The sequence below is a fragment of the Pseudophryne corroboree genome, chromosome 1 (genome assembly GCF_028390025.1).
Source record: "Pseudophryne corroboree isolate aPseCor3 chromosome 1, aPseCor3.hap2, whole genome shotgun sequence".
Lineage (NCBI taxonomy): Eukaryota > Metazoa > Chordata > Amphibia > Anura > Myobatrachidae > Pseudophryne > Pseudophryne corroboree.
The window spans coordinates 21,621,222-21,648,692 of NC_086444.1; the positions used below are offsets into that span (position 1 = coordinate 21,621,222).

At 48.5% G+C, this 27,471-nt stretch overlaps 1 protein-coding gene across 1 annotated transcript in view; it reads left to right on the forward strand.

The window, feature by feature from the left end:
* Positions 1-27,471, forward strand: part of FANCG (FA complementation group G) — a 165,518-nt gene that overhangs the window by 120,738 nt on the left and 17,309 nt on the right. Inside the window, exons 5-13 of the mRNA XM_063957553.1 lie at positions 376-566; positions 1,109-1,268; positions 2,030-2,160; positions 6,320-6,466; positions 6,669-6,829; positions 9,701-9,767; positions 10,640-10,932; positions 22,069-22,109; positions 24,804-24,950. Of these exons, the coding sequence (XP_063813623.1) occupies positions 376-566; positions 1,109-1,268; positions 2,030-2,160; positions 6,320-6,466; positions 6,669-6,829; positions 9,701-9,767; positions 10,640-10,932; positions 22,069-22,109; positions 24,804-24,950 (1,338 nt within the window). The remainder of the gene's footprint in view (positions 1-375; positions 567-1,108; positions 1,269-2,029; positions 2,161-6,319; positions 6,467-6,668; positions 6,830-9,700; positions 9,768-10,639; positions 10,933-22,068; positions 22,110-24,803; positions 24,951-27,471) is intronic.

Below are 27,471 nucleotides of genomic sequence, written 5' to 3' on the forward strand. Positions count from 1 at the left end.
TATAGAGTGTAATCTCTCATCCTAACCCACCGCTCTATGCTCCTCACTCACTGTCTCTCCTCTGTGTCTCCCCTGTCTGCCTCTCCCCTATAGAGTGTCAGCTTTAGTATTGTTCTTGTTATGTTTGCACTGCTCTTGTTTATTACTATTTCAGATGCAGTTACGCCTTATGACACCATATAAATAAAGCATAATAAGAATAGTAATGTGGCTCTTAGTGAACCAGCTGAAAAGGAGAATAGACCTGTCGCTCCGCAGTGCTCTGTAACTAGAATCATTGTACCATGTAAAACGTGCAGAAATAGCCCCAATCTCCCCGTTACCCGTCCTGCCATGTAATACATTAATCAGAAAGTGTATCCATGTTTATTGCAGTGCTGGAAGCCTTGGGCCTGGCAGAGGTGGCTGACCCGGCTGGCGCGGAGCTCTGGGAGAAGGTCCTGGCTGCTGAATACCCTCCGGAGATGAATTTGGCTCTGAATAGGTTGGCCGGGCTGCAGTGTGGTCTCTGGCTGGCAAACAATCAGCTGGAAGAGACGGTGAAGCTGTTTGCAGAACTTAATAAGGTGCGTCGCCATCTGCTGGTGATGTTTTGTAAGTTCTGACTTTGCGATGCAGGATGAAGGATTTTATTAGAATAGGATTTATAGCTAATATACTGTATAGGTAAACGGGTTTCCGAGCATTAGGATAAATAGAGGACGTTGCTTGGACTACTCGTCCGTTGGTTCCTTTTCACCTGGTGCATTGTCCTCTACAGTAGTTACCCTTTACCTGGATCGTATAGTCGGCCTCGCACGGTGTCTCTGTGCGTTGGAGGGCTCCGTCCTAAAGAATGTGCAATGTGTTCTACTTCCCGGCAGCGTTATGGGGTGTTCCAGCCCATGAGTAATGTAGTGTTTCTTGGGAACACAAGAACGTTGCATTAATTATAGTGTGCAGAGGGCGAGCACTGTATCTGATTAATAATATGTACAGCACACCAGCATATGTTAAGCTACCATGGGGACTAGCGTAACGTGTACATGGAACCCTGTGAGACCTTTTTGTCACCGCTGAATTGTGTCCACTTCGCAGCCGCTCTGCTATGCCTCTGCTTTTCCTGCAGGTCCCTGTCCCCCCGGAACCAGCCACACACGAGAGAAATAACCTGTTACCGCTGATAAAATCCTGGAACGTGCCGCAGCAGGACACGGAGACCCTGCTCAGTGTACAGACCCTCAGTCAGGTGAAAGACATTCTCTTCACCACCGCCGCCTTCCTCCAAGGTAACGCCTGAAGCCTGGATGGGTGTATTATAACGATCTAATGTGTAGTGGTGTGTGCGCCACCAGAAGCCGGCGCAAATGCCGCAATCTATTCTCAGTCTCCTGTGATGCCCACTAGCTGTGGTGTTATACCCCCGCGCACGGGCAATTTCGCCATCTGAACACGGCCGTCTGTACCAGAGCAACAGTGTCTTCAGAAGCCGTTGCTGACTGTGACGCACCTGCGTCTGGCTAGCCACCCCCCTGTTACCCGGCTGCTTGTGTCTGACATCCCAACTGCGTCCAGCCCCGAGTCATGACCAAAGTATTAGTATTAAAGATCACAGACATTGCGTCCCAGAAAAAAATAGACCACAAAGTGACGACACAGAAGTTTACTTCTTTTGCACTGGGTGGGTGGACGTCTTTTTGACCAAATAACATCCTCCTGCTCCCCCGTTCTCTGTAGTCTGTCAGGTCCTGTCCATACTTCAAATTATACCCCTCCCAGTAATGTAATATCTAATGACAACACAGGCTACTTTTGAGACGACTGCGTTGAGAGAAGATTACGGTACATGAGTAAGAGTAACTGGGGGGCTTTAGGAGAAGATAAGGGATCATGGGACGTGGTGTAAAACAATGGTGCTCTAGTGCATGTAAGCAAACGAGTTACCACTTTTATAGATAGTAAGGGAAGCTCTGCATTATGAATGTTATTATTACAAGATAATGTAAGTGCCCGGTGATGGCTGATTGGTGGTCTCTCATCATCTTTCCAGGGGTAGGTGCTATGGAGGCTGCGGATTTCCCTCGAGCGGTGGTTCTCCTCCAGGAAGCTGCTGGCAGCCTATGTTCTAGCCGAGTGTTGGCCGAGGTCTACACCTGTCTGGGATGTTCCTTCTGCAAGATGGTAAGATACTTGGTGTACATGAGTGAGCTTGTATCCGAAACACTCTCTGCTCACTAAGTAACGGGGGCGAGAGGGGCGCGTTTCACATTACCGGAAAGCAGGCGTGGCGGCATCAGTGGGGCCGCTGGTCAGCAGGACGTTCTGTACTATTCTGCATTGTATTGTGTCTGAGTGCTAAGCATTATGGGTAGTAGCTTTCGTGAGCGTGATGAATTGCTTGAGGTCAGCTGGGGGTTAGAGGGATTCTGGCGTCATCATTTTCCTTTACTATCTGTGTTTTGTGCAGTAAATGGTGACCAATAGTCACTGCTTTCATGTTCTGTACATGGGCAGCAACCTTCGTCATTTAGACGTGGAGGAAATCTAGTAATGCTCTGCAAAGTAACTATCGTCCAGCCATGTGCTAACTCTCAGATAAAGTGCAGAGTGTTCAAGAACAAGATGGCCGTAGTGTGCAGGGGAGTTGGAGCGAGGGGTGGAGGAGGCTGAGGTGAGGATGTTTCCTGTATGTTTCTCTTAGTGTAGCTGAGATGTGCAGGAATTATAGTTACTTTTGCAGAGCATATGAGGTAGATAGGGCATAGTGTTATAGGCTGTCCCCTCACTCTCAGGACACGTGTAATACAGACAGTCCCAGTGTCCCCTCACTCTCAGGACACGTGTAATACAGACAGTCTTGGTGTCCCCTCACTCTCAACACACATGTAGTATAGACAGTCCCGGTGTCCCCTCACTCTCAGGACACGTGTAATACAGACAGTCCCGGTGTCCCCTCACTCTTAGGACACGTGTAATACAGACAGTCCCGGTGTCCCCTCACTCTCAACACACATGTAGTACAGACAGTCCCGGTATCCCCTCACTCTCAGGACATGTGTAATACAGACAGTCCCGGTGTCCCCTCACTCTCAGGACACGTGTAATACAGACAGTCCCTGTGTCCCCCACCCTCAGGACACGTGTAATACAGACAGTCCCGGTGTCCTGTCACTCTCAGGACACGTGTAATACAGACAGTCCCGGTGTCCCTTCACTCTCAGGACACGTGTAATACAGACAGTCCCGGTGTCCCCTCACTCTCAGGACACGTGTAATACAGACAGTCTTGGTGTCCCCTCACTCTCAACACACATGTAGTATAGACAGTCCCGGTGTCCCCTCACTCTCAGGACACGTGTAATACAGACAGTCCCGGTGTCCCCTCACTCTTAGGACACGTGTAATACAGACAGTCCCGGTGTCCCCTCACTCTCAACACACATGTAGTACAGACAGTCCCGGTATCCCCTCACTCTCAGGACATGTGTAATACAGACAGTCCCGGTGTCCCCTCACTCTCAGGACACGTGTAATACAGACAGTCCCTGTGTCCCCCACCCTCAGGACACGTGTAATACAGACAGTCCCGGTGTCCCCTCACTCTCAGGACACGTGTAATACAGACAGTCCCGGTGTCCCCTCACTCTCAGGACACGTGTAATACAGACAGTTCCGGTGTCCCCTCACTCTCAGGACACGTGTAATACAGACAGTCCCGGTGTCACCTCACTCTCAGGACATGTGTAATACAGACAGTCCCGTTGTTCTCTCACTCTCAGGACACGTGTAATACAGACAGTCCCGGTGTCCTCTCACTCTCAGGACACGTGTAATACAGACAGTCCTGGTGTCTCCTCACTCTCAGGACACATGTACTACAGACAGTCCCGGTGTCCCCTCACTCTCAGGACACGTGTAATACAGACAGTCCCGGTGTCCCCTCACTCTCAGGACACGTGTAATACAGACAGTTCCGGTGTCCCCTCACTCTCAGGACACGTGTAATACAGACAGTCCCGGTGTCACCTCACTCTCAGGACATGTGTAATACAGACAGTCCCGTTGTTCTCTCACTCTCAGGACACGTGTAATACAGACAGTCCCGGTGTCCTCTCACTCTCAGGACACGTGTAATACAGACAGTCCCGGTGTCCCCTCACTCTCAGGACACGTGTAATACAGACAGTCCCGGTGTCCCCTCACTCTCAGGACACGTGTAATACAGACAGTCCCGGTGTCCCCTCACTCTCAGCACACGTGTAATACAGACAGTCCCGGTGTCCTCTCACTCTCAGGAGACGTGTAATACAGACAGTCCCGGTGTCCTCTCACTCTCAGGACACGTGTAATACAGACAGTCCCGGTGTCCTCTCACTCTCTGGACACGTGTAATACAGACAGTCCCAGTGTCCCCTCACTCTCAGGACACGTGTAATACAGACAGTCCCAGTGTCCCCTCACTCTCAGGACACGTGTAATACAGACAGTCCCGGTGTCCCCTCACTCTCGGGACACGTGTAATACAGACAGTCCCGGTGTCCTCTCACTCTCGGGACACGTGTAATACAGACAGTCCCGGTGTCCTCTCACTCTCAGGACACGTGTAATACAGACAGTCCCGGTGTCCCCTCACTCTCAGCACACGTGTAATACAGACAGTCCCGGTGTCCTCTCACTCTCAGGAGACGTGTAATACAGACAGTCCCGGTGTCCTCTCACTCTCAGGACACGTGTAATACAGACAGTCCCGGTGTCCTCTCACTCTCAGGACACGTGTAATACAGACAGTCCCGGTGTCCTCTCACTCTCAGGACACGTGTAATACAGACAGTCCCGGTGTCCCGTCACTCTCAGGACACGTGTAATACAGACAGTCCCGGTGTCCCCTCACTCTCTGGACACGTGTAATACAGACAGTCCCAGTGTCCCCTCACTCTCAGGACACGTGTAATACAGACAGTCCCAGTGTCCCCTCACTCTCAGGACACGTGTAATACAGACAGTCCCGGTGTCCCCTCACTCTCGGGACACGTGTAATACAGACAGTCCCGGTGTCCTCTCACTCTCGGGACACGTGTAATACAGACAGTCCCGGTGTCCTCTCACTCTCAGGACACGTGTAATACAGACAGTCCCGGTGTCCTCTCACTCTCAGGACACGTGTAATACAGACAGTACCAGTGTCCCCTCACTCTCAGGACACGTGTAATACAGACAGACCCGGTGTCCCCTCACTCTCGGGACACGTGTAATACAGACAGTCCCGGTGTCCCCTCACTCTCAGGACACGTGTAATACAGACAGTCCCGGTGTCCCCTCACTCTCAGGACACGTGTAATACAGACAGTCCCAGTGTCACCTCACTCTCAGGACACGTGTAATACAGACAGTCCCGGTGTCCCCTCACTCTCAGAACACGTGTAATACAGACAGTCCCGGTGTCCTCTCACTCTCGGGACACGTGTAATACAGACAGTCCCGGTGTCCTCTCACTCTCAGGACACGTGTAATACAGATGGTCCCTGTGTCCCCTCACTCTCAGGACACGTGTAATACAGATGGTCCCTGTGTCCCCTCGCTCTCAGGACACGTGTAACACAGACAGTCCCGGTGTCTCCTCACTCTCAGGACACGTGTAATACACACAGTCCCGGTGTCCCCTCACTCTCAGGACACATGTAATACAGACAGTCCCAGTGTTCCCTCACTCTCAGGACACGTGTAATACAGACAGTCCCGGTGTCCTCTCACTCTCAGGACACGTACAGACAGTCCCGGTGTCCCCTCACTCTCCTGAGTAAGCCTTACTTTATAAAAGTGATCAGTATTGTACAACCACAGAAACCTATTTGTACAGAAAGGGAGCATGTATGAGGTGTACAGTAGTGTGCGTTACACATTGCGCCTCTGGCGGCCTCTCCGCCCCTCCACGCACCCAGGCGCACTGGTAGTCTGGGCAGAGGGTAGGGTGCTCCATGATGTGTGCTGTGCCCATGGGGTACAGAGATTTTGTGCTCCCTCAGCAGGAAAAGCGGTTCTCACTGGTCCCTTCCGGTTCTTTAAAAGAAAGTAACGTTCTCCCACCTGCAGATAGGGGCGGAGTCTCATTGAGATGGTCTTAATTGCAACACCAAAAAGGTGGTGCTTCAAATGGCTGGTCGTATCCTGCACAGTGACATTCATACATACATACTGTTATGTTATGTTACATACTATATTCATTGTCTATTCTCCACATTATATGAGGAAACGTAGAACAAATGCGTTGAGTGGCCTGTAGGGGGCAGGGCGATGGCGGCACAGGTGCGCTGCATTACTTACACGGTGACGTCCTCTCCAGGGAAAGCCGCAGACAGCCTTGCAGTATTGGAAGCAGGCGCTACGGGTGGACTTCCGCTGTCTGGCAGCCCTGTACCACAGCTCCTGCTTATACGGCCGCGCGGGCAGGACGGAGTCTGAACTGGAGGCTCTCACGCTGCTGCACGCGGTAAGTCACTGACCTCACAGATAACACGGAATAGCATGACGTTAGTGACGGTGTAATGCCATCATTTGTGTACATCTGAGCGTTCCCTTAGGTGGCGCATTACGTGAGCTGCAGCGGAAGTGATGTAATAACACCGTTATAACGCAGGCTCGGTGTTACACCTGTATTACGATTCACTCTAAGACCACAAGTTGTTTTTCAGGCATTAGAAGACTCCCATTCAGATACCAGCTCCAAAGAGACCCTGTTCCTGCTCAGAACCGAGCTTATACTGAGCACCCCCATTCTGAGCCGCTTCATCTGTACCCCCACCCCCTGTGAGGTGAAGTATCTGATCGCCAGTCGCTGGCTGCAGAACGAGAGGTACGCTCCTCATACAACTCCTATATATCACCCTAAATTCTGCTGTTTCCCATATCTGCTCTTTCCTACAGCAGAGAGAGGTTGTGTGACTGAGTATATTCGACAGCCAACCAGCAGGGAACAACCAGAGTCGTACTCAAAGACACTGTAACCTCAAACTTTTCCTTAATTAAGGGACGTTTTTCACTTGTCACGCCCCTAATTGCATATGAGGTCACATATCCCTTGTCATAAGGCCACACCCCCACATTATTGCACTGAGGGGATTATCACACAGGTGGATTCTGGGGAAGAGAACACATATAATGGTACCTCTCATGAATGGTGAGAACAGGCTTACTAGCTCCCTCGTAGAAAGTCCTATAAGAATAATATTCTTATCCCTTAATACCAATGTGATAAACAGCATAAAATCCTTAGGGTTAGAGTCCTCTTATAGCTATAGGGGTACATGAAATAGGGTGCAATCTCCTGGTGCCTGCCTGATTTCTAGCCAATACATTTAAAGTAGCAATTTGTGTTAAGGTAAAACCAACCTGTTTATGCTTTATTATAAGTTGCTGCTTTAAATTTGACATCTATATCGGCAAAATCACGCAGGTTCCTTGAAATCGGAACCTATTGCGTTTAGGTTTTCAGTTAATCCTTTGTAAATGGCTGTCCATTTTATTACTATTAAATGAAATGGATATAAATGAAATAACTCTGCTCTGAAAAGGGCACGGTGTTGTCAAAGTCAAAAATATTACATAGAGAGACCATATAAACTGCACACATATAAGTCGCTATACTTGCAAATATGCGCAGCGAGCACAGCAATATATGGAAACACGCATTTGCTCGGACATGGCACTGAGATGGATTCGGCGCTTGTTTCATACAGTACATGGTTATAATAATGAACAGCACCAGACATCATGGAGATTTAGAATTGGCTAATGAATTAATGTCATGGATGTGTATCATTCGAACCGAACCAGATAAACACATCATGTTTGGTATTGAAGCAAGCAGAATGAGGTGTGGGTTAGTTTGAGGCCTGTTGTGTTGTTGTGGGACATTGCAGCGGATAGATATGATTATATGTATAAAAGCTAAGATCACATTGTTAGAACAATGGATGCTCAAGACAACCTTTTACTAAGTTTTCAGGGCTGAACCTGATTAGCATATACAAAGGAGAAAGAAAGACCCCTCCCCCAGGTACTGGTCAAACAGGAAGGTAGTGGTCAGGTGTGGCCTCAGAGAACAGATGTAATGTAGCTACACTCACACACACACACACACACAGCTACCTGGCACCCAGCAGCATGGCGGCTAAATCCCCAGGACATCCTCCAAACTAAAGGCTAAGTATTGAACTTCACATGGCTAGATAAGGAAACAGACAGATTGCTTTCTGGTTTAAATAGGATATTGTAACTTGGTTGTGTGATTGTTGGGTGTTTGTGGATACTCTGTGAAGTCTGTGATAAATTGGAACAGTATACAATCTGTAGCATAGTATTTGTGGTATTTGTTTGCCTATGGAGATTTAAAATAGATTGTGCTGGTTAGTTATACTATATATCCTGTTAATCATAAATACCACCATGCAGTTACGTTTGTGTTAATTACATTGTGATCTGGTCTTGTGATGAATATGCTCTGGTTATTGAGATACTGAAGTTGTTTGGGATGTGAAATTATGAGATGGTTCTAGGAAGTTGGATTACATTGTGAAAGGTGATTTAGATGGTTTGGAATTGTAAAATCAGAACATATGCATTGTTTTGAGGCTTGGACATTTTGGAATAAAATGGAGTCTTGTGTTTTCTGCTATGTGATTGTGGTGTAGTAGAGCGTGCCATGTGTTTGGACCTGCAAATCTAAAATGGCTGCTGCTGGATGTCTTCCCCTCCCCCTTTCAGGCATGTGGTGCAGTCTTTGGAATTATGGGAGTTTTCTCAAAATGGAGTCTAGCTTCCATCCCATGCTGTATTCAGCATTGACTAACTGCGCAGCGATTGTCTCTCACATGTGTAGTCTTATCTGCAATCATGTTGTCTTACTGTGAGCCATTTCTCTCATATCTCTCTCTATCTCTCTCTTCTTCTCTTCCCCTTCCATTTTCCCATAAATAGTAATTGTATTGTATTGTATTTCTTGTGTAGTTATCTGGTTAGGTAGTCTCTGTTATATTGTAGTGTATCATTTGTACTGTGATTCTCTTTTACAAGTATATTAGATATAATACAGTTAATAGGCTTTGGACCCTAAACCAGTATCTGTGTATTTCCTATAGTGTTAAGTGTTCACTTGAGCGTCGGTGACGCACAAGCAGCTTTGTAGTTAGTCAGGTTACACAAGGTTGCACTTACACCCTGTATTCACATTAAGGTATTCTGTGTATTTCATTGTTAAAAGGTTTAGACATAAAGGTATAGCGTTGTGAGCGTCTGCGCCGCTGGTGATCTCCTCGTGGTCTCGAGCGTCTGCTACGCCATAGCGAATCATTACGTTAGTCAAAAGCCATTTAACGTGCTGTCCTGTGATCGCTGGGCCGTGAGCGAACGTGACGCTTGAGCGTCTCGCCTACGGCTGAGCGATCGTTACGCAACCAGCGTACCCGTACGGTACTTCTTAAGTAAACAGCGTACAGTGTTCTTAGACTTCATAAAGGGTTGTTTATACGACAAAGGAATTTAGCATTGTCATTGTGATAAATAGAGGACAATGAAACGTTCTAGATTTCTGTTCCTGGAATACACCAGACCAGGCCCGTAAGGGGTATGTTATGTGCAGCGCAGGGTAGTACTGTCTTACGTTATCACTGTCTATGCTGTAGAAGATGAGCAGAATCTATAATAACCTTATCGTGTCTCCTTAAAGCATCCAGCAAGCAGTGGAACATTATGTGGACCTGATGGCGGCTCTGCAGGACGGGTGTCCTCGGGAGGTGAGTGTCCGGGATAGGATTAGACTCTGAGCTAAATTCATTTTCATAGAGAAAGTCGGTGTGGATTTGTACATTTATACACAGGGGCTGTAATGTCACAGAATTGTAACTGACTGCAGTCTTAGCTTTTTGTCCTGTACGACTTCCCATCAGGCCACTGTCCTATAGATGTGGGAGGAGCTGTGGCTGTATCTAAAGGGGGGGGGGGGGTGTAGTAAGTTACTACAGAAGTATAATTTACTTCTAGGTATATAACTGAGGTGTATGGTGTCGGTGCTTTGACAGTATCAAACTGATATGGTTTCCGGTGAATATTCTTATATAGCAGTGGCAGCTATCCAGAATAGCTTTTCTTAGCCCTCATCTGGTACATTGTGTTCCACTTGTGCTGTCTGCTGTAATGAGAACTGCTTTCTGTATTGCTTTAAATAATTTAGAGCAAGTAAGCAAGTCACAGCGGCATCTAGAGCTGAATTTGTTGCATACGTTTACATGTTACCAGCACATAAGAGATTTCTACCTGGCTGCAAATTTTCTGTTACCAGCTATTATTTCTACAACAAATATCTCTTTTGTGCAGTTGTCGGCTCCGCATGCTTTCCTGTTGCATTAGCTGCATGAGCGGACAGCAAGGAAAGGGGAGGGGCTTACTGACCACTGCACTTGGAGATGGTTGTCAGAGGATGGCATGGTTGCCACTAAATCCTGAGCAGAATGGGAATTCCTGCTTATACATAAAACAAAATGCAATTGTGACGTGTTTTTAATAACTATATAAATAAAATAATGTGTATGAAGGAAAGTCATTGGCCAGCCATGTTGCCTGTGGATCTCCAGGAATAATCCTATACCACTCTTTATCCTGTTCCTAGGGCTTATATCCCAGCCCTGCGCCTCTTCCCAGAGTTCCGGTGATCTATCTGGAAGCTGCATCAGCCCTTTTGGAGCATAAGAGGTTTCAAGACGCCATCGCGGTGTGTGCGGAACTGTTTGGGTGTCTCGGTCACGTAACAGCTGGGATCATCCGCATAGACGGAGCGGACACCGACCAGGAGAGAACTGAGCAGCTGAACTGTATCATTTGGGCATCTGCGGCTCATCTGCTACAGGGGGAAGCCCAGGGAATGCTGGGAGATCACAAAGAGTCCATCACTGACTTCACAAGGTGACATCGGATCAGTTCCAGCTGTTCTCTCTAGTCTGCCCATAGGGACATAGAGAACCAGCTATTCTGTCTAGTCTGACCATAGGAACATAGAGAACCAGCTATTCTCTCTAGTCTGCCCATAGGGACATAGAGAACCAGCTATTCTGTCTAGTCTGCCCATAGGGACATAGAGAACCAGCTATTCTGTCTAGTCTGCCCATAGGGACATAGAGAACCAGCTATTCTGTCTAGTCTGCCCATAGGAACATAGAGAACCAGCTATTCTGTCTAGTCTGCCCATAGGAACATAGAGAACCAGCTATTCTGTCTAGTCTGCCCATAGGGACATAGAGATCCAGCTATTCTGTCTAGTCTGCCCATAGGGACATAGAGAACCAGCTATTCTGTCTAGTCTGCCCATAGGAACATAGAGAACCAGCTATTCTGTCTAGTCTGCCCATAGGGACATAGAGAGCCAGCTATTCTGTCTAGTCTGCCCGTAGGGACATAGAGATCCAGCTATTCTGTCTAGTCTGCCCATAGGTACATAGAGAACCAGCTATTCTGTCTAGTCTGCCCATAGGGACATAGAGAACCAGCTATTCTGTCTAGTCTGCCCATAGGGACATAGAGAACCAGCTATTCTGTCTAGTCTGCCCATAGGGACATAGAGAACCAGCTATTCTGTCTAGTCTGCCCATAGGAACATAGAGAACCAGTTATTCTGTCTAGTCTGCCCATAGGAACATAGAGAACCAGCTATTCTGTCTAGTCTGCCCATAGGAACATAGAGATCCAGCTATTCTTTCTAGTCTGCCCATAGGAACATAGAGAACCAGCTATTCTGTCTAGTCTGCCCATAGGGACATAGAGAACCAGCTATTCTTCCTAGTCTGCCCATAGGGACATAGAGAGCCAGCTATTCTGTCTAGTCTGCCCGTAGGGACATAGAGATCCAGCTATTCTGTCTAGTCTGCCCATAGGAACATAGAGAACCAGCTATTCTGTCTAGTCTGCCCATAGGAACATAGAGAACCAGCTATTCTGTCTAGTCTGCCCATAGGGACATAGAGAGCCAGCTATTCTGCCCAGTTTTCCAATAGGGACATAGAGAGCCAGCTATTCTGTCTCGTTTGCCCGTAGGGACATAGAGATCCAGCTATTCTGTCTAGTCTGCCCATAGGAACATAGAGAACCTGCTATTCTGCCCAGTTTTCCAATAGGAACATAGAGAACCAGCTATTCTGTCTAGTCTGCTCATAGGGACATAGAGAGCCAGCTATTCTGTCTAGTCTGCCCGTAGGGACATAGAGATCCAGCTATTCTGTCTAGTCTGCCCATAGGAACATAGAGAAAGAGCTCTTCTATCTAGTCTGCCCATAGGGACATAGAGAACCAGCTGTTCTGTCTAGTCTGCCCATAGGGACATAGAGAGCCAGCTATTCTTCCTAGTCTGCCCATAGGGACATAGAGAACCAACTATTCTTCCTAGTCTGCCCATAGGAACATAGAGAACCAGCTATTCTGTCTAGTCTGCCCATAGGGACATAGAGAGCCAGCTATTCTGTCTAGTCTGCCCGTAGGGACATAGAGATCCAGCTATTCTGTCTAGTCTGCCCATAGGAACATACAGAGCCAGCTATTCTGTCTAGTCTGCCCATAGGAACATAGAGAACCAGCTATTCTGTCTAGTCTGCCCATAGGAACATAGAGATCCAGCTATTCTTTCTAGTCTGCTCATAGGAACATAGAGAACCAACTATTCTGTCTAGTCTGCCCATAGGAACATAGAGAACCAGCTATTCTGCCCAGTTTTCCAATAGGAACATAGAGAACCAGCTATTCTGTCTAGTCTGCCCATAGGGACATAGAGAGCCAGCTATTCTTTCTAGTCTGCCCATAGGAACATAGAGATCCAGTTATTCTGTCTAGTCTGCCCATAGGGACATAGAGAGACAGCTATTCTTCCTAGTCTGCCCGTAGGAACATAGAGAACCAGCTATTCTGTCTAGTCTGCCCATAGGAACATAGAGAACCAGCTATTCTGTCTAGTCTGCCCAGAGGAACATAGAGATCCAGTTATTCTGTCTAGTCTGCCCAGAGGAACATAGAGAACCAGCTATTCTGCCCAGTTTTCCAATAGAAACATAGAGAACCAGCTATTCTGTCTAGTCTGCCCATAGGGACATAGAGAGCCAGCTATTCTGTCTAGTCTGCCCGTAGGGACATAGAGATCCAGCTATTCTGTCTAGTCTGCCCATAGAAACATAGAGAGAGAGCTATTCTATCTAGTCTGCCCATAGGGACATAGAGAACCAGCTGTTCTGTCTAGTCTGACCATAGGGACATAGAGAGCCAGCTATTCTTCCTAGTCTGCCCATAGAAACATAGAGACCCAGCAATTCTGTCTAGTCTGCCCATAGGAACATAGAGAACCAGTTATTCTGTCTAGTCTGCCCATAGGGACATAGAGAGCCAGCTATTCTGTCTAGTCTGCCCGTAGGGACATAGAGATCCAGCTATTCTGTCTAGTCTGCCCACAGGAACATAGAGAACTAGCTATTCTGTCTAGTCTGCCCATAGGAACATAGAGAACCAGCTATTCTGCCCAGTTTTCCAATAGGAACATAGAGAACCAGCTATTCTGTCTAGTCTGCCCATAGGGACATAGAGAGCCAGCTATTCTTTCAAGTCTGCCCATAGAGACATAGAGATCCAGCTATTCTGTCTAGTCTGCCCATAGAAACATAGAGAGAGAGCAATTCTGTCTAATCTGCCCATAGGAACATAGAGAACCAGTTATTCTGTCTAGTCTGCCCATAGGGACATAGTGCCAGCTATTCTTCCTAGTCTGCCCATAGGAACATAGAGACCCAGCTATTCTGTCTACTCTGCCCATAGGAACATAGAGAACCAGCTATTCTGTCTAGTATGCCCATAGGGACATAGAGAGCCAGCTATTCTGTCTAGTCTGCCCGTAGGGACATAGAGATCCAGCTATTCTGTCTAGTCTGCCCATAGGAACATAGAGAAAGAGCTGTTCTCTCTAGTCTGCCCATAGGGACATAGAGAACCAGCTATTCTGTCTAGTCTGCCCATAGGGACATAGAGAGCCAGCTATTCTTCCTAGTCTGCCCGTAGGAACATAGAGAACCAGCTATTCTGTCTAGTCTGCCCATAGGAACATAGAGAACCAGCTATTCTGTCTAGTCTGCCCAGAGGAACATAGAGAACCAGCTATTCTGCCCAGTTTTCCAATAGAAACATAGAGAACCAGCTATTCTGTGTAGTCTGCCCATAGGGACATAGAGAGCCAGCTATTCTGTCTAGTCTGCCCGTAGGGACATAGAGATCCAGCTATTCTGTCTAGTCTGCCCATAGGAACATAGAGAGCCAGCTATTCTGTCTAGTCTGCCCACAGGAACATAGAGAACCAGCTATTCTGTCTAGTCTGCCCATAGGAACATAGAGAACCAGCTATTCTGCCCAGTTTTCCAATAGGAACATAGAGAACCAACTATTCTGTCTAGTCTGCCCATAGGGACATAGAGAGCCAGCTATTCTTTCTAGTCTGCCCATAGGGACATAGAGAGCCAGCTATTCTTTCTAGTCTGCCCATAGGAACATAGAGATCCAGTTATTCTGTCTAGTCTGCCCATAGGAACATAGAGAAAGAGCTGTTCTGTCTAGTCTGCCCATAGGGACATAGAGAACCAGCTATTCTTCCTAGTCTGCCCATAGGGACATAGAGAACCAGCTATTCTTCCTAGTCTGCCCGTAGGAACATAGAGAACCAGCTATTCTGTCTAGTCTGCCCATAGGAACATAGAGAACCAGCTATTCTGTCTAGTCTGCCCAGAGGAACATAGAGATCCAGTTATTCTGTCTTGTCTGCCCAGAGGAACATAGAGAACCAGCTATTCTGCCCAGTTTTCCAATAGAAACATAGAGAACCAGCTATTCTGTGTAGTCTGCCCATAGGGACATAGAGAGCCAGCTATTCTGTCTAGTCTGCCCGTAGGGACATAGAGATCCAGCTATTCTGTCTAGTCTGCCCAAAGAAACATAGAGAGAGAGCTATTCTATCTAGTCTGCCCATGGGAACATAGAGAACCAGCTGTTCTGTCTAGTCTGACCATAGGGACATAGAGAGCCAGCTATTCTTCCTAGTCTGCCCATTGAAACATAGAGACCCAGCAATTCTGTCTAGTCTGCCCATAGAAACATAGAGACCCAGCAATTCTGTCTAGTCTGCCCATAGGGACATAGAGAACCAGTTATTCTGTCTAGTCTGCCCATAGGGACATAGAGAGCCAGCTATTCTGTCTAGTCTGCCCGTAGGGACATAGAGATCCAGCTATTCTGTCTAGTCTGCCCATAGGAACATAGGGGTATATTTACTAACATTCGTAATTTTCGGAAAAAGGTCAAAGTTCAATCACGAATGACATCGAAAGTGTAAAATTGCAACTTTTTGAATTTATTACGACTAATTTACTAAGCTGTCGTATTCTGCATTTTCATTTGTTCCGATGTCGATGTAATTCGTGTTTTTTTTTACGGCAGTGATTAGCAAAACACTGCCGACTTTTTCAAAATGAATCTCGGCCGGATCTGTGTGATCTGTGCTGGGGTTCATTTTTTTTTTTTTTAAATAAACACTGTAAAATCACACAAAAAATTGCGTGGGGTCCCCCCTCCTAAGCATAACCAGCCTCGGGCTCTTTGAGCCGATCCTGGTTGCAGAAATATGGGGAAAAAATTGACAGGGTTCCCCCATATTTAAGCAACCAGCATCGGGCTCTGCGCCTGGTCCTGGTTCCAAAAATACGGGGGACAAAAAGAGTAGGGGTCCCCCGTATTTTTAAAACCAGCACCGGGCTCCACTAGCTGGACAGATAATGCCACAGCCGGGGGTCACTTTTATATAGTGCCCTGCGGCCGTGGCATCAAATATCCAACTAGTCACCCCTGGCCGGGGTACCCTGGGGGAGTGGGGACCCCTTCAATCAAGGTGTCCCCCCCCAGCCACCCAAGGGCCAGGGGTGAAGCCCGAGGCTGTCCCCCCCCATCCAATGGGCTGCGGATGGGGGGCTGATAGCCTTTTGTTGAAAATGTAAAGATATTGTTTTTAGTAGCAGTACTACAAGTCCCAGCAAGCCTCCCCCGCATGCTGGTACTTGGAGAACCACAAGTACCAGCATGCGGCGGAAAAACGGGCCCGCTGGTACCTGTAGTACTATTACTAAAAAAATACCCAAAAAAGACAAGACACACACACCTTGAAAGTAAAGATTTATTACATACATCTACACAAACATACATACATACATACTTACCTATGGCCCCACGCAGGTCGGTCCTCTTCTCCAGTAGAATCCAAGGGGTACCTGTTGAATAAATTATACTCACCAGATCCAGGGTCCCAGGCTCCTCGTAGAATCCATTTGTAATCCAGGTACTTGATTTAAAAAAAAAAAGGAGACCCGAGCCACGCACTGAAAGGGGACCCATGTTTGCACATGGGTCCCCTTTCCCCGACTGCCAGAAACCCACTCTGACTTCTGTCTAAGTGGGTTTCTTCAGCCAATCAGGGAGCGCCACGTTTGGCACCCTCCTGATCGGCTGTGTGCTCCTGTACTGACTGACAGGCGGCACACGGCAGTGTTACAAATGTAGCGCCTATACGCTACATTGTAACCAATGGTGGGAACTTTCTGCCCTGCGGTTGACCGAAAGTGACCTCACCGCTGAGCAGAAAGTTCCCACCATTGGTTACAATGTAGCCGCTCATCTCAGAGCTATACTCCTGTACTGCTGTCATTCTGTGATTCCGTGTCTCCTGTCCCTCATTGTGACTGCTCTGAGCCTCTAGTGCCGCTCATCTCAGAGCTATACTCCTGTACTGCCGTCATTCTGTGATTCTGTGTCTCCTGTCCCTCATTGTGACTGCTCTGAGCCTCTAGTGCCGGTCATCTCAGCCCCCCATCCGCAGCCCATTGGATGGGGGGGACAGCCTCGGGCTTCACCCCTGGCACTTCGGTGGCTGGGGGGGGGGGACCCCTTGATTGAAGGGGTCCCCACTCCTCCAGGGTTCCCCGGCCAGGGGTGACTAGTTGGATATTTGATGCCACGGCCGCAGGGCACTATATAAAAGTGACCCCCGGCTGTGGCATTATCTGTCCAGCTAGTGTAGCCCGGTGCTGGTTTTAAAAATACGGGGGACCCCTACTCTTTTTGTCCCCCGTATTTTTGGAACCAGGACCAGGCGCAGAGCCCGAAGCTGGTTGCTTAAATATGGGGGAACCCCTATAATTTTTTCCCCCATATTTCTGCAACCAGGATCGGATCAAAGAGCCCGAGGCTGGTTATGCTTAGGAGGGGGGACCCCACGCATTTTTTTTGGGGGGGGAAATAACCACTTTCCCACCCCTTCCCACTGATATACATGCACGGATCTCATGGATCCGTGCATGCCTATCCAATCACGGTAAAAAAAAGCAGGTCTGTTTTTTTTTAGCACTTTTTTACGAGTTGTAATTTTTCACGGCAGTGTTTTATTTTTTTTTTGCTTTGCACTTTTTAGTAAATGACCGAGATTCATACTTAAACAGCCGCGTTTTGACCGATGGTGTATTCATTCGTAATTTTTTTCTTGGACTTCCAAAAAAATACGAATGGCCTCATCACTGCCGTGATTTGAGTTTAGTAAATTACCGAGATGACACTTTGAAGAAAAAACGTAATCTCGGTCAAAATCGGGATCTTAGTAAATATACCCCATAGAGAGCCAGCTATTCTGTCTAGTCTGCCCATAGGAACATAGAGAAAGAGCTGTTCTGTCTAGTCTGCCCATAGGGACATAGAGAACCAGCTATTCTGTCTAGTCTGCCCAGAGGAACATAGAGATCCAGTTATTCTGTCTAGTCTGCCCATGGGGACATAGAGAACCAGCTATTCTGTCTAGTCTGCCCATAGGAACATAGAGAAGCAGCTATTCTGTCTAGTCTGCCCATGGGGACATAGAGAACCAGCTATTCTGTCTAGTCTGCCCAGAGGAACATAGAGAAGCAGCTATTCTGTCTAGTCTGCCCATAGGAACATAGAGAACGATCTATTCTGTCTAGTCTGCCCATTATACTGTACGATTAAAGTGCTTTTAGTTGTATTAGACAGTTTCCCAAACTCCAACATTACTGTCCAGGTTTTAAGAATATCAGTGCTTGAGCACAGGTGACTTAATTAGTACCTCAGTCAATTTTATTTAACTGTCTGGACTCGAGCTTGAATATTCTGAAAACTTGGACTGATGATGACTTTGGGGAACTCTGGTATAAGAACATCTTTGAAAATGTGGATAAACGTTGGGTTCCCCTGGACAATCACATGATATAGATTATGGAATATTCATAAACCAGGCCCCAAAATAGCAACAAAAGCTCTTACACTCTGCACAGACTGAATCATAGTACATAAATGCTGCGTATAGTAACCAGGTCTTCCTACCTAGCTATAGGAACAGCAGGAATACATACATTTGGATACAGAAAGTTCTGAGTTTGCAGAGTATCGTAATTATTCTGTGATTCTGTGTCTCCTGTCCCTCATTGTGACTGCTCTGAGCCTCTAGTGCCGCTCATCTCAGAGCTATACTCCTATACTGCCGTCATTCTGTGATTCCGTGTCTCCTGTCCCTCATTGTGACTGCTCTGAGCCTCTAGTGCTGCTCATCTCAGAGGTATACTCCTGTACTGCCGTCATTCTGTGATTCCGTCTCTCCTGTCCCTCATTGTGACTACTCTGAGCCTCTAATGCCGCTCATCTCAGAGCTATACTCCTGTACTGCCGTCATTCTGTGATTCCGTGTCTCCTGTCCCTCATTGTGACTACTCTGAGCCTCTAGTGCCGCTCATCTCAGAGCTATACTCCTGTACTGCCGTCATTCTGTGATTCCGTGTCTCCTTTTCCTCATTGTGACTGCTCTGAGCCTTTACTGCCACTCATCTCAGAGCTATACTCCTGTACTGCCGTCATTCTGTGATTCCGTGTCTCCTGTCCCTCATTGTGACTGCTCTGAGCCTTTACTGCCACTCATCTCAGAGCTATACTCCTGTACTGCCGTCATTCTGTGATTCTGTGTCTCCTGTCCCTCATTGTGACTGCTCTGAGCCTTTACTGACACTTATCTCAGAGCTATACTCCTGTACTGCCGTCATTCTGTGATTCCGTGTCTCCTGTCCCTCATTGTGACTGCTCTGAGCCTTTACTGCCACTCATCTCAGAGCTATACTCCTGTACTGCCGTCATTCTGTGATTCCGTGTCTCCTGTCCCTCATTGTGACTGCTCTGAGCATTTACTGCCGCTCATCTCAGAGCTATACTCCTGTACTGCCGTCATTCTGTGATTCTGTGTCTCCTGTCCCTCATTGTGACTGCTCTGAGCCTTTACTGCCACTCATCTCAGAGCTATACTCCTGTACTGCCGTCATTCTGTGATTCCGTGTCTCCTTTTCCTCATTGTGACTGCTCTGAGCCTTTACTGCCACTCATCTCAGAGCTATACTCCTGTACTGCCGTCATTCTGTGATTCCGTGTCTCCTGTCCCTCATTGTGACTGCTCTGAGCCTTTACTGCCGCTCATCTCAGAGCTATACTCCTGTACTGCCGTCATTCTGTGATTCTGTGTCTCCTGTCCCTCATTGTGACTGCTCTGAGCCTTTAGTGCCACTCATCTCAGAGCTATACTCCTGTACTGCCGTCATTCTGTGATTCCGTGTCTCCTGTCCCTCATTGTGACTGCTCTGATCCTTTACTGCCGCTCATCTCAGAGCTATACTCCTGTACTGCCGTCATTCTGTGATTCCGTGTCTCCTGTCCCTCATTGTGACTGCTCTGAGCCTTTACTGCCACTCATCTCAGAGCTATACTCCTGTACTGCCGTCATTCTGTGATTCTGTGTCTCCTGTCCCTCATTGTGACTGCTCTGAGCCTCTAGTGCCGCTCATCTCAGAGCTATACTCCTGTACTGCCGTCATTCTGTGATTCTGTGTCTCCTGTCCCTCATTGTGACTGCTCTGAGCCTTTACTGCCGCTCATCTCAGAGCTATACTCCTGTACTGCCGTCATTCTGTGATTCCGTGTCTCCTGTCCCTCATTGTGACTGCTCTGAGCCTCTAGTGCTGCTCATCTCAGAGCTATACTCCTGTACTGCCGTCATTCTGTGATTCCGTGTCTCCTTTTCCTCATTGTGACTGCTCTGATCCTCTAGTGCCGCTCATCTCAGAGCTATACTCCTGTACTGCCGTCATTCTGTGATTCCGTGTCTCCTGTCCCTCATTGTGACTGCTCTGATCCTCTAGTGCCGCTCATCTCAGAGCTATACTCCTGTACTGCCGTCATTCTGTGATTCCGTCTCTCCTGTCCCTCATTGTGACTGCTCTGATCCTCTAGTGCCGCTCATCTCAGAGCTATACTCCTGTACTGCCGTCATTCTGTGATTCCGTGTCTCCTGTCCCTCATTGTGACTGCTCTGAGCCTCTAGTGCCGCTCATCTCAGAGCTATACTCTTTTACTGCCGTCATTGTGTGATTCCGTGTCTCCTTTTCCTCATTGTGACTGCTCTGAGCCTCTAGTGCCGCTCATCTCAGAGCTATACTCCTGTACTGCCGTCATTCTGTGATTCCGTGTCTCCTTTTCCTCATTGTGACTGCTCTGAGCCTTTACTGCCACTCATCTCAGAGCTATACTCCTGTACTGCCGTCATTCTGTGATTCCGTGTCTCCTGTCCCTCATTGTGACTGCTCTGAGCCTTTACTGCCACTCATCTCAGAGCTATACTCCTGTACTGCCGTCATTCTGTGATTCTGTGTCTCCTGTCCCTCATTGTGACTGCTCTGAGCCTTTATTGACACTTATCTCAGAGCTATACTCCTGTACTGCCGTCATTCTGTGATTCCGTGTCTCCTGTCCCTCATTGTGACTGCTCTGAGCCTTTACTGCCACTCATCTCAGAGCTATACTCCTGTACTGCCGTCATTCTGTGATTCCGTGTCTCCTGTCCCTCATTGTGACTGCTCTGAGCCTTTACTGCCGCTCATCTCAGAGCTATACTCCTGTACTGCCGTCATTCTGTGATTCTGTGTCTCCTGTCCCTCATTGTGACTGCTCTGAGCCTTTACTGCCACTCATCTCAGAGCTATACTCCTGTACTGCCGTCATTCTGTGATTCCGTGTCTCCTTTTCCTCATTGTGACTGCTCTGAGCCTTTACTGCCACTCATCTCAGAGCTATACTCCTGTACTGCCGTCATTCTGTGATTCCGTGTCTCCTGTCCCTCATTGTGACTGCTCTGAGCCTTTACTGCCGCTCATCTCAGAGCTATACTCCTGTACTGCCGTCATTCTGTGATTCTGTGTCTCCTGTCCCTCATTGTGACTGCTCTGAGCCTTTAGTGCCACTCATCTCAGAGCTATACTCCTGTACTGCCGTCATTCTGTGATTCCGTGTCTCCTGTCCCTCATTGTGACTGCTCTGATCCTTTACTGCCGCTCATCTCAGAGCTATACTCCTGTACTGCCGTCATTCTGTGATTCCGTGTCTCCTTTTCCTCATTGTGACTGCTCTGATCCTCTAGTGCCGCTCATCTCAGAGCTATACTCCTGTACTGCCGTCATTCTGTGATTCCGTGTCTCCTGTCCCTCATTGTGACTGCTCTGATCCTCTAGTGCCGCTCATCTCAGAGCTATACTCCTGTACTGCCGTCATTCTGTGATTCCGTCTCTCCTGTCCCTCATTGTGACTGCTCTGATCCTCTAGTGCCGCTCATCTCAGAGCTATACTCCTGTACTGCCGTCATTCTGTGATTCCGTCTCTCCTGTCCCTCATTGTGACTGCTCTGATCCTCTAGTGCCGCTCATCTCAGAGCTATACTCCTGTACTGCCGTCATTCTGTGATTCCGTGTCTCCTGTCCCTCATTGTGACTGCTCTGAGCCTCTAGTGCCGCTCATCTCAGAGCTATACTCTTGTACTGCCGTCATTCTGTGATTCCGTGTCTCCTTTTCCTCATTGTGACTGCTCTGAGCCTCTAGTGCCGCTCATCTCAGACTGATCATTGGAATCTCTGTGTCTGATTCTTTTCTCTCTGTTATTTCCAGGTGTATAAACTTACTGAGCAAAGTCCAGTTTCCTGATCCTGGTGGGTGCAGCATGTTCCAATAAAACGTGTGTTAGAAGTAACAGCGCATAATACTGTAGGCTTCCTAGTTAGTTGTATATTACAGCAATTGCTGCCAATGCAGTACACACACATTGCCGATCATTGTGGAGTTGAACAATTATTTTTTCCTACTGTGCGCGTGCGTGATAATTCCTAGAGGCCTGTACTGCGCGGTACCAGACGGTATTACAGAGTCTGCAGGAGCTCACAGCGGGCGTCTCTGTCCTGGCACAACCACATGGCTGTACACCGAGGAAGGGCTTGTACCGGTACTGGCATAAAGTCGCCGACGTGGCTACGGCAGGGGAGGCTAACCCGGTCACAGCAGCGTGCGGCCCAGAAGCACTCCGTCTGGTTGTGTCTGATCGTAACGACGGCAGCTGCACACTGGGATCCGAGGAGCCGGGCTGGTTATTTTAGGTCAAACTGTTGATAAATCACTTTAAGTACAGCACAAGACACCACACACTGGTTGTCACTGGTGGTCAGATGCATGATTGGGACTGGAGGATGATCGGATGCCCGCAATCGTTCAGTGCTGAGCAATATGATTGGTGCACATACAGCTGGCAGGACGGCGCTGTTTGGGGGCACCTAGGATTCAGTGTGGCTGCTACTGGGGAGGCCATAGAGACATGCAGTGTCGGGTATATCTGCCAATAGTGAATCAGGGTGTGGATTAAAAGATCAACAGTATATAGAGAGACAGTCGATAAATCAACACCAGATAGTCGACAGTTAAATGGTTGTCATGGGCTTAGGTCAACAGGTGCAAATGGTCGACACGGAAAAAGTAGACACTTTTTTCTTTTTTAACCCTTAACATTGCCCTCCCCCTGGTGCAGGGGTAGGTAACATACGGCTCTCCAGCTGCTGCGGAACTACACATCCCAGCATGCCCTGCCACAGTTTTAGAATATCCAAACAGCAAACCTGTGGTAGTGCGTACCAGACTTGGTGCCTGACCCTAACCGTCCCTTCTGCAGCTTAATCCTCCCCTAAGTGCTTAATCTTATCCCCATACCCTAAAAATCATGAAAAGCCATGTGGCGACCACTCTCATGTTGGCGTTTTGACAGTGTTGACCTTATGACCCTGTCAACCTAAGTCACTGTCAGCCATTTTGATCCTGTCCATCTGTTGTCAAACTATTGACTGTCTTTCTATTTTCTTCTATCCGGATATCATTGAATCACCATTGTATGTCAGCAGGCATGCTTATTACTCCCCGTCAGTAAGGGACCTCACCATTGTATGTCAGCAGGCATGCTTATTACTCCCCGTCAGTAAGGGACCTCACCATTGTATGTCAGCAGGCATGCTTATTACTCCCCGTCGGTAAAGGACCTCACCATTGTATGTCAGCAGGCATGCTTATTACTCCCCGTCAGTAAGGGACCTCACCATTGTATGTCAGCAGGCATGCTTATTACTCCCCGTCAGTAAGGGACCTCACCATTGTATGTCAGCAGGCATGCTTATTACTCCCCGTCAGTAAGGGACCTCACCATTGTATGTCAGTAGGCATGCTTATTACTCCCCGTCAGTAAGGGACCTCACCATTGTATGTCAGCAGGCATGCTTATTACACCCCGTCAGTAAGGGACCTCACCATTGTATGTCAGCAGGCATGCTTATTACTCCCCGTCAGTAAGGGACCTCACCATTGTATGTCAGCAGGCATGCTTATTACTCCCCGTCAGTAAGGGACCTCACCATTGTATGTCAGTAGGCATGCTTATTACTCCCCGTCAGTAAGGGACCTCACCATTGTATGTCAGCAGGCATGCTTATTACACCCCGTCAGTAAGGGACCTCACCATTGTATGTCAGCAGGCATGCTTATTACTCCCCGTCAGTAAGGGACCTCACCATTGTATGTCAGTAGGCATGCTTATTACTCCCCGTCAGTAAGGGACCTCACCATTGTATGTCAGCAGGCATGCTTATTACACCCCGTCAGTAAGGGACCCATCACTGCAGAGGTCCGGGGGGCGCTGTCATGTGATAAATAATGACACAAAGTTATTTAGAAAGCTTTTTAGACCAACTTTGTGACTCCCCAGCTGTTGTGGAACTACTAGTCCCATTATGGGCCAGTCAGAGCCGTCAACATAGGCTGCCTAATTATGTTCTTGAGAAAGACGATTAATGATTAATAACATTGTATCTTAGGTAGGGCTCATTCACTTACAGGGCCTGATACTGAATTGCATTCCGCTATGAGCGCTTGTGCGTCGCAGCCCTGCATGCGCAACTCAGCAGAACTAAAAGCGTCCCTGAGTCTCCTGCATTTCGGCAGCTCGTCACTTCGGCTGATTTCAGCGTCTGTACATAGAAGTGGTGTCCCATGGGCTGGTAGACAGAGCTGCGTCCTATTCTGAGGTCTGTTCCATATCGATCGGATCTCCTGCAACAAGGACGGAGCTGGTGAATACACTGATCTAGCCATGGCAGCTGCTTGCACTAGCGGATGAGAATCAGGCTTATAGATTTGTTAGCTGCTGCAAAACCCTTGTGGCGCCATAAAAATAAAGGATAACAATTGCGCCTTGCACCCTTTGTTTGCATACCAGCTGTCTAATATCCACCAGGCTAATACCCATGAGAAGCATTGCTGATCAGGTAGCGGTGACTGTCCTGCCGGTGTAATGTCTTCTGAATGTCTGGCAGGTTCTGCGGATGGTAGTGGCAGCTGCTATAAAGTGTGTGGCATCATAAAGGCCGCTGCCTTCCTTGGGAGGGCTCAGCAGTTCCAGCAGATGGAGAAGCACAAGAACGCTCTGCTGAATGTGAAGCTCTGCCTGCAGGTAACACCAGGTGAGATGCAGTGCCAGGGTATGAATATGCATTATCCAAGATCTACTGCCCCTTCCTCATTCATCTAACCCAACCCATCCAGAATTTCATAGGATCAGTGCCTAAATCCATAATATGCACCCGTAGTGTCTCATAACCTTGTCCTGGCTCAACAGAGAGTCTTGTGTGACACCGATGCTACACTCCAGACCTGACGCTAGCCTCGGTGACCACACAACAGCTGCCCTGACCCCACTGGCTGCACCCCGGTGGCATCCTGCGTCTTGTTCCGCTTCTCCCGGGCATGAACTAGCTCTCTGTTAGTTCTGGACTCACCGTGAGGAACCTGGTGATGACATGAGAGCCTCTATTGCACTCTCCGCGCGCTCTTTCCTGCCGTATTAAACTGGATACACACTTGGCAGATGGGTCAGCTGACCTACCTAACGATTGGTAAGTGCATACACACTTACCAATCGTTCGCCCGATGTCTCGTTCAAAGACAGATTGCGGGTACCCACCTGCCGCCAGGCGTGCGATATCGGCTGTTCAATCAAACGCCCGATATATCTTCCAGTGTGTACACAGGTTTATCTTCTCTTACTGAGTCAGTATGAGTGACAGGCTAGTTCAGCAGAAATAAACTGTGGGGATTGGTGGATTTGTACACCGGGGTGGGGTCAGTGATGTCACAGCAGCTTAACGGACAGCATGTCCACTCTTTCACTTGGATCAGATCCTGTTTGGACACCTGTCTACACGAAGTGTCTTCCGGTGCCTGTATTGAAGGTGATACTCGGATAAACTTTATTTTATTTTTGTGATGTTTTGTATTGAGGGCCTAATTCAGACCTGATCGCAGCAGCAAAATCTTTCTCTAATGGGCAAAACCAAGTGCACTGCAGGCGGGACAGATGTAACATGTGCAGAGAGAGTTAGATTTGGGTGGGTTATATTGTTTCTTTTTCATCCACTAGGGGTCACTGGAGTACTCTTGGGGATATGGACGGCTTAGCAGAACAAAGGCACTGAATATTTAAATTTAGAACTCTCCACCCCTCCATATCCCAGAGTACCTCAGTGTACGACCTCAGTGTTTTTTCTGTGCTCAAAGCACTAACATCGGCTTGTGGGAGTTCCCACACTTTGTGGAAGATTTTATTAATTTTTCATTTTTACTTTTTCATTTTTACACATCCCTTCCCAGTTTCTGAAAAACATGGGTCCGGGATGGTGCCGCTGCAAGGCAGCGCATGGCGTGTCGGTCCTCACAAAGAGCACCCTCACAGCCACAGGCAGGCCACTGTATCCTGCAAGCTGGACGGAGCTTACAGATAGAAGCCCCGTCGCAGCCATGACCTGAACAGCTGGACGGAGCTTACAGATAGAAGCCCCGTCGCAGCCATGATCTGAGGAGCTGGACAGAGCTTACAGATAGAAGCCCGTCGCAGCCATGACCGGAAGTGTCCCAGACATTTCTACAAAAGGTATGCTGGGGAAACGGGACGGTCAGCGCAGGCTGCCGCCCCGCTGTGTGGGCTCCGTGGGTAAAGCTGACCGCTGTAATAGCCGCCAGTGCCCTGTCTGCCGCTCCGACGCTCCACGCTCCGTCCCCCAACCAGGCAAGCCGTCCTCCCGCCAGGCGCGCCGCCCGCCACAACCGCCAGCGGTGCTCACACAGGGAGACCCGCCGCACAGAGCTTCGTCAGAGGTGCTCTCAGTAAGATCGGAGTCTCGGACAAACAGACCCGCGCAGCTTGCCTAGCGACGCCGCGCTCCGGCCAGCCGATCTCTGCTGCCTCTGGGCTATGGTCCTTCGCCTCCCTGCAATAAGCTTCCCGGCTCCCCGCTGAGAGACAGCGCTACAGGGAGTACAGGGAAGGGGGAGGGAGTGGGGGACCTGGCAGATTACTGCGTGGCTGCAGCTGCCAGAGGCTACAAGTGTAATAGGCTGTTGAGCTTATATATATATATTTCTCTGACGTCCTAGTGGATGCTGGGACTCCGTCAGGACCATGGGGATTAGCGGCTCCGCAGGAGACAGGGCACAAAAATAAAGCTTTAGGATCAGGTGGTGTGCACTGGCTCCTCCCCCTATGACCCTCCTCCAAGCCTCAGTTAGGTTTTTGTGCCCGTCCGAGCAGGGTGCAATCTAGGTGGCTCTCCTAAAGAGCTGCTTAGAAAAAGTTATTAGGTTTTTTATTTTCAGTGAGTCCTGCTGGCAACAGGCTCACTGCATCGAGGGACTTAGGGGAGAGAAGTGAACTCACCTGCGTGCAGGATGGATTGGCTTCTTAGGCTACTGGACACCATTAGCTCCAGAGGGATCGAACACAGGCCCAGCCATGGAGTCCGGTCCCGGAGCTGCGCCGCCGACCCCCTTGCAGATGCCGAAAATTGAAGAGGTCCAGAAACCGGCGGCAGAAGACTTTTCAGTCTTCATGAGGTAGCGCACAGCACTGCAGCTGTGCGCCATTGTTGTCACACACTTCACACCGGCGGTCACGGAGGGTGCAGGGCGCTGGGGGGGGCGCCCTGGGCA